The 7893-nt window shown below is 42.5% G+C and overlaps 1 protein-coding gene across 1 annotated transcript; it reads left to right on the forward strand.

The window, feature by feature from the left end:
- Positions 1–638: 638 nt before the first annotated feature.
- On the forward strand, positions 639–7436 carry LOC112076000 (tissue alpha-L-fucosidase). The gene is made up of 8 exons (XM_024142900.2): positions 639–1185; positions 1751–1885; positions 2377–2623; positions 3438–3514; positions 5496–5619; positions 5979–6169; positions 6835–6934; positions 7084–7436. The coding sequence occupies exons 1-8, from the start codon at positions 770–772 to the stop codon at positions 7219–7221; spliced, it is 1428 nt and encodes a 475-aa protein (XP_023998668.1). The 5' UTR covers positions 639–769; the 3' UTR covers positions 7222–7436.
- Positions 7437–7893: the final 457 nt, after the last annotated feature.

A 7893-nucleotide genomic window follows, 5' to 3' on the forward strand; every position in this document is an offset into this window, starting at 1 on the left:
AGCCAGAAGAGGACTGGCCACCCCTCATAGCCTGGTTCCTCTCTAGGTTTCTTCTTAGGTTTTGGCCTTTCTAGGGAGTTTTTCCTAGCCACCGTGCTTCTACACCTGCATTGCTTGCTGTTTGGGGTTTTAGGCTGGGTTTCTATACAGCACTTTGGGACATCGGTTGATGTAAGAAGGGCTTTATAAATACATTTGATTAATTGATTGATTTACTTATAGCACCTGTGACAATATATCCTCCAAACACCGGCTTCGAGGGCTTCACCACTTAATTAGCTCACCAGTCAACCTACTTTGTATTGAACATTCATATTGCACAATTGGCCCAGCGTCGTCCGGGTTTGGCTGGGGTAGGCCGTCATTGTAAATAAGAATTGGTTCTTAACTGACCTGCCTAGTTAAATAAAGGTTAAACATAAATAATAATAATACATATTGCAATGTACAGCCTTACCTATGGAGCTTAAGTTTTTTGGTAAAATTAACTAACTATTGTATTTTGTTGAATTTATATAATAACATTCTGATCTTGTTTAGTATTATCTAGTCCAAATATGGCATGATTACACTATTTGTATCGTTTGAATCACTTTCAATTGGGGACTTTTATTTTAAAGGCAAAGCCCAAATGTCACTATTGTGGCTAATCCTTGTTGTCGCTATCGTCACACAGGTGTTTTCACCCCAACCGCACAGAAACAAGTCATGTGAGTGCCTCTCTTCATAATGGGCAATCATTTGACTACAAAGTGGATTTAAGGGCTCTATGCCAGCGCCGTTTGTGTCACTTCATCAACTTCAGTTGTTTCTGAAAGAACTGAAAATGGCCTCTTTGGTTCTGAGTTGTTTGTTACTAGTTGCAGTGGTTGCAATCTCGTCGGGAAATGGAGTGCGGTATACGGCCAATTGGACAAGTATCGACTCCCGACCGCTACCGGTGTGGTACGACGAGGCGAAGATCGGTATTTTCGTTCACTGGGGGGTATTCTCCGTGCCCGGGTACGGCCAGTTCAGTGAGTGGTTCTGGCAGTCGTGGAGAGGCGCACATAGAGCAGACGAGGTTGAGTTTATGAAGAAAAACTATCCTGTGGGTTTTACATACGCAGATTTTGCGCACGATTTCAAAGCGCAGTTCTTCGACCCTGATGAGTGGGCTGATATATTTGAAGCTTCTGGAGCCAAGTAAGTCACAGACTAAAGTTTATTTATTAACCAATGGCATACTTATTCAACTAGGCTACTCAACACAAGAGTGCACGAACGCTATCTAAGTATTTTATATGGGTTGCATGTTGAACGCCTCAATCACACCGACAGTTTTATAGCGCAAAATGGAACGCAACATCTGAATATGTGTGCAACAAAACATCAACATACACGTTCTACTACTATTTCGGTCAAACCGTCTTTACACACAGTTTGATGCATACGTTCGATAAACACAGCTTTCCATTGGAAATTAATGTACTTCTGGTGTACCAAAAAATGCGTGACAGTGTCGATGTGATCGAGGCGTTACACATAAGGATGCACTGTACCTGTTGGCTATTTTTAGTATAAATTGTCGTGAAAAGTTGAAACGGGTCTAGGAACCGACTGCTTAGTTTGTCCAAATGCGCCTAAATTCAAATTAGCCACTGGCCAGACTTAATTTTTCTTCTTCTTGTGAGCTGATGACATTCTCAATGCCCAGCCCCTCTGGAATACTGTACACTGTGCATACAACAGCTTTTCACCTCATTGGCAGGTATGTGGTGTTCACATCCAAGCATCACGAGGGCTTCTGTAACTGGCCGTCTGCAGACTCCTGGAACTGGAACTCAGTGGACACTGGACCACACAGAGACCTGGTGGGAGACCTGGCAGCTGCCGTACGCAAGAGGTAGGACAAGTTGCCCCTTAGACACTGATCTCGAGTCAGTTTATCATATCTCCCTCCGTCTCTAACGGTTAAGGTTAGGCGGAGGGGAAAACTGATCCTAGATCTGTACCTAGGGGAAACCACACCCCAGAGTCTCTTTCACCACTACATGACTGTGTTGCCCTGGATCAGGTTACTCTGGTTAGACTGGTTTGGAAACCAAGGCTTGTATTCTCAATGCTTCCCAGTCATTTTCACTGCTTCCCAGACATTCTCAATGTTTCTCAGACATTTACTAGCATTTCGCTACACTCACAATAACATCTGCTAACGATATGTATGTGACCAATAAAATTAGAATTTGATTTGACTATCTAGGTTCTAGGATCAGTGTTGACTTGGGAGGAGGGGAGGGGGGGGTTGACATTCCTAGTCTGAGACGCTTTGGGAATACGGGGCCTGGTTGGTTTGTGGAATCTCCGGTCATAACAGCATACATTCTGTTTCCATAGGAAGGGACTGCACTTTGGCCTGTACCACTCCCTGTATGAGTGGTTTCATCCACTCTACCTGAAGGACAGAGCTTCTGGGTACAAGACCCAGGAGTTTGTCTTCCGGAAGGCTCTTCCTGAGCTGGTTAACCTGGTGATGACCTACAAGCCAGAGCTGATCTGGTCCGATGGGGATTGGGAAGCTCCTGACACCTACTGGAACTCAACAGAATTTCTGGCCTGGCTCTACAACGACAGTCCTATCAAGGTGAGCGAGGCTGAGGGAAGATGCAAAATGGAGGGTGTCCCAATTGCTACCCTATTCACTTTGTAGTGTGTTACTTTTGACCAGGGCCAATAGAGATCTGACAAATGATTGACATTTGTTTTTACCAGTTCTTGTCTAGGTACTAGCTGATGTTGTGACACTGAGTTAGCACTGTGTGTCATGTGATGTGTCACCTGACCTATATCTTTGTAAGGGGGTGGAGTTAGAACTGTGTCACCTGACCTATATGTCAGTTAGGGGGTGGAGTTAGAACTGTGTCACCTGACCTATATGTCAGTTAGGGGGGGGGGGGGGAGTTAGAAACTGTGTCACCTGACCTATATGGAGTTAGGGGGGGGTTAGAACTGTGTGTCACCTGACCTATATGTCAGTTAGGGGGGGGGGGGGGGGGGGGGGGAGTTAGAACTGTGTCACCTGACCTATATGGCAGTTAGGGGGGGGGGGTTAGAACTGTGTGTCACCTGCAACCTAGTGTAGTTTAGGGGGTGGAGTTAGAACTGTGTCACCTGACCTATATGTTAGTTAGGGGGTGGAGTTAGAACTGTGTGTCACCTGACCTATATGTTAGTTAGGGGGTGGAGTTAGAACTATGTATGTCATGTGATATGTGTCATAAGATGCACCTGATCACATTTAACTAGATACAAGAGAACTCATTCACCTTTTAGTTCTCTTTTTGTTGTCTGAAACTCATTAGGACAAAGGTTGAGTCTTTGTAAATATGATCTACACTACTGCCTCTTTTTGTTAACCCAGAACAACACTGACTATTGATTTCAATCTACTTCCCCAGGACTTTGTGGTGGTCAATGACAGATGGGGGAATGGTTGTTACTGTAAACATGGAGGCTACTACAACTGTGCAGACAGGTAGACTACCCTCGAGCACCAACACTGAAACCTAGATCATATCTCTTTAGGCACTGACGTTCAGGGGTTGGATCCACAATTATTTTCCAATCGTTTCATTCTGAGCAGAACCACTTTATTTTTATTGTTCTGTCCAGAACCAGCAAAACAAAGTCCTGAACCAGTTCGACCCTGTCGAGGAAATTCTAACCAGAAAGAAGAGAGGCTAGATTCTTCAAACAACTTTTTAAATTTGTATTAAGATTTTGTGAAAATGTGACTGGTTAAACATCACCTCAATGGTGTATGGGCTCTCAACCAACGAAGAAGAGTTGTCTCAGTTTATATGAAAAAAAAACATACAGCCCCCCCTTTGGGTGGTGTCACAAACAAACACTTTCAAAGGACTATGGAACTGTGGAACAGAAACTGCAGTTGGCCTGTGGTAAGGTTTTGTCGTTCCGTTTCTCAATGCTCATTGTCTCGATACTGTTTTCTAAAAGGAACCAAAACCATTTGTCCTGCTCGTCTCTTCCAGCTTAGTTCAGTCTACTGCTAAGTGGAATGACAGTGTTTTGTCTGTAAATCCAACACCATGAGTCAGTCACGTGGACAAAAGGGGAAGTGATCTAGCAGAGGGAGCACGCCTCATCAGTACATCATATGACTTTAATTAAATCCATAGATACACTAGATAAACATAACAGTAATGCCACAATAAACCCCCCCCCCCCCAAAAATACCGGTTTTAATTAGTTCCTATCTGTTCCTCTTTTAACCTGTGAAATCATTTAAAAAAATATTTTTTTTTACATTCATTAAATTACTTCACGAACTAGTTTGGCTAGTTGTTGACATGTGTGATGGACAGACAAGTGTAGCCTATGGCACAAGATGCGACTGACATTTCTCAGGGTCGGGAGAGGGGGTTGAAGCGCTGGGCATCTTGTTGTTATGACATGTATTATCTGAATTAGGACCTACAGATTTATACCTAGGACGAGCAGCTTCTTTGGGGGAACTGTGAACGTCCTTTGAGCTAGCTAGCAAACAAGCTTGTGTGTGTGCAAGAATTAAAAAGACGTCTTAACTTTTTGTAGTTATTACATTTCACATTGGATTTATTAACTATGCCTATAGTATCCTTAACTAGCATTGAAAAAAAAGTGAATCCAATCTCTATCCTCTGAATGACGATTTTAACGTTAGTAGACTACATGTTTTGGAGGGCCGGTAGCCTACACACACACACACACACACACACACACACACACACACACACACACACACACACTGGCTAAGATTTCCAGCCTTCAGGCAGAGATCCTGGAAGAAGTTTCTGCCAGTTACTGAAAGGTCAGCTCAGGGATTCGATCTAGCAACAAGGTAAAAATCTGTCGTTCTGCCCCCGAACAAGGCAATTAACCCACTGTTCCTAGGCCGTCATTGTAAATAAGAATTTGTTCTTAACTGACTTGCCTAGTAAAATAAATACAATTCTGAGTGACAGAGGAAGGGCTTTGTGTAAGCATTTGTTGCATAATTATTTTTGTGGGACCTGAGAAAAATGACTAAAATGTATAAGAATGTTATTAACTGGTTTCTCATGCTTTAAAAAAAATAAAGGTTCTGTTCCGGGTACAGTATGGATCACTTTCGTTCCTATTTCTGTTCCTTGAACTGGTTCCAACCCGTTTTACATTACATTTTGGTAATTTAGCAGACACTCTTATTCAGAGCAACTAATAGTCAGGTAGATACATGTACTGTATGTATCTTTCTTATTTATATATAATCTCTATGGCATTAGACATACGTTAATATCCCCACCTTCTCTAATTAGGTGGAATCTTCCTAGACTCTGCCTACAACCGTTCAATCATGTAGGATTTACACATGGACTACAGAAACCGACCATCATCCTTGGCACCATATCAGACCTGCACACATTTTGAACCAGTGTGTTGTGTGTGTGTTTTTTAAAATATATCTTCACTCTCAGGTTCACGCCAGGCTCTCTGCCAAACCACAAGTGGGAGAAATGCCAGTCCATCGACAACCGCTCCTGGGGTTACCGAAGAAACATGAAACTCTTCGAGCTGATGGACCTGCCCACCATCATAACGGTTAGAGGTCACAGGAAGTGAAATCATACCGAGGGGACAAAACAAAACTGGGGCACAGTTTGAATAATTTGGAGTGCTTTTTGTTGTTGGGCTTTGCTTCTCTCCTTGTGGACTAATCTGACTATAGCTTGTTCAATGAGCTATGTCCACTTCTTTTCTGCTCACTTTGTAAAAAAAAAGAAGATCAGGATATTCTGTCTCTCGCTCTCTGTCTCTCTCTTTCTGCACGCTGATGACTAGGGGTGTCTTCTCTCTGTTTCATAAACAGTGTTGTCAATAAACTACCTCGTATCATGTGTCTGTATACTACCTGTGTCTCTCTTGAGTAAGCATCCACCGATCTCTTGTTGTTTCATCAGGACATGGTGTATGTGGTGGCCCTGGGTGGTAACTACCTGCTGAACATAGGCCCCATGTCGGATGGTATGATCCCCCCAGTGTTTGAGGAGAGGCTGAGGGGCATGGGGGCCTGGTTGGGGGTCAACGGAGAGGCCATCTACTCCTCCAAACCCTGGAGGCTCCAGGGGGAGAACACCACCGTGCCTGTCTGGTAGGATACAATACAATACAGTCTGGTAGGAGACAATACAATACAGTCTGGTAGGAGACTATACAATACAGTCTGGTAGGAGACTATACAATACAGTCTGGGTAGGAGACAATACATACATCTGGTAGGAGACAATACATACAGTCTGGTAGGAGACAATACAATTACAGTCTGGTAGGAGACAATACAATACAGTCTGGTAGGAGACAATACAATACAGTCTGGTAGGAGACAATACAATACAGTCTGGTAGGAGACAATACAATACAGTCTGTAGGAGACAATACATACAGTCTGGTAGGAGACAATACAATACAGTCTGGTAGGAGACAATACAATACAGGTCTGGTAGGAACAACTACAATACAGTCTGGTGGGAGACAATATAATACAGTCTGGTAGGAGACAATACAATACAGTCTGGTAGGAGACAATACAATACACCTCTATAGTCTGGTGGGAGGCAATGCATAGATTTCTAAACTGAAATGTGGAATAATGGATCAATCTTGGACAGGCATGAGTCAAGTTACTACTTCTTTATTGTTAACTACTGTAATGTAATTATTAACAGACTGGGCTTTTACTGCCATCTAGTGGTCAACTGCCGTCCTGAGTCTTAAAACAGGTCCTGACTGTGTGTGTGTGTATATCTCCTTCCATAGGTACACCTCAAAGAACAACACGGTCTATGCCATACTGCTGGAATGGCCTTCCAAACTTCTGTTTGACCTCGCAGCACCCAAAACCTCTAAGGCCACTAATGTAAGTACACCACACACAGTATTACACGCTTATGGTTCGTCACATGTTGTGTTTTTGAAGAGTCCATTGTGCATTCGGTCCCGTAAGGTACAAATATGTTAAAGGCAGCACCTGTGATGCTATAACTGAATTATTTTCTGTCTCCTCAGGTCACTATACTGGACGACCCGTCCGTACCTCTGAAGTGGGTAGCAACGGTACCGACCGGACTGGTGGTACTCATGCCTGACATCATGCCAGTTTCCCCGGGACAAGGCTGGGTCCTGAAACTAGAGGGAGTGGTGTGAGAGGCGGTGTACATAAAAGCAGTTTTTAATTATTATACGTTAAGATATAATGACTGTGTTAATGTTTTTAAAATGTAAGTTTCAGGGGTTTGAAATGTGATTCTTTTTAGGACTCTGACACTGGTTGAATTGTGTGAGTCAGCTGAAGCCGAGCTATCTTGAATGTGCAATAAACAGCGGCTCTGCAGTATCTCTATCAACAATGGCCTCCTTTTTTTTAAATTAAAGATTAGAAAAACAAACCAAACATTTGGTTATATCCTTTTCAGCTACTTGAGGCAAATATGAAGGAGACTCATTATGTTCAGCAATAAGGACCAAAAAAAACAAAGATAGGTATTTGTTTTCTGGGTTTGGTAGAAATGTGCAACAGGGTGCAGAAAGGGAATGTTCCACTTCATGACAATCTCTGTTGTAGGCTACTTGTGCCTTTTTTTTAGGTGTGTCTGTGGACAACCTTTATTTTGTGTTAAACTGACATGACAATGCACTGTCGTTTTATAGGCTACGTGAATGAATGTAAATGTGTTTTTAATTGTTTTGATTTACCAGTATGTCTTAAAAAAATATATATATATCTACTGTTTCTTCTGTAGATTGACTTTGGAGTTTGTCCTTGTAGCTACAATTTTATTTTAACTCTTTAAAAAAAWAWATATGTTTTTTTAAAGC

This window comes from Salvelinus sp. IW2-2015, unplaced genomic scaffold (genome assembly GCF_002910315.2).
Source record: "Salvelinus sp. IW2-2015 unplaced genomic scaffold, ASM291031v2 Un_scaffold3505, whole genome shotgun sequence".
Classification (NCBI taxonomy): Eukaryota; Metazoa; Chordata; class Actinopteri; order Salmoniformes; family Salmonidae; genus Salvelinus; species Salvelinus sp. IW2-2015.

Excerpts from the sequence above, each read along its gene's own strand:
- LOC112076000 (XM_024142900.2), top strand. The coding sequence starts at position 770 with ATGCCAGCGCCGTTTGTGTCACTTCATCAACTTCAGTTGTTTCTGAAA. Across the intron at positions 1,886-2,376 it reads GCAGCTGCCGTACGCAAGAG|GAAGGGACTGCACTTTGGCC; the intron begins GTAGGACAAGTT and ends CTGTTTCCATAG. Across the intron at positions 6,935-7,083 it reads AAACCTCTAAGGCCACTAAT|GTCACTATACTGGACGACCC; the intron begins GTAAGTACACCA and ends CTGTCTCCTCAG.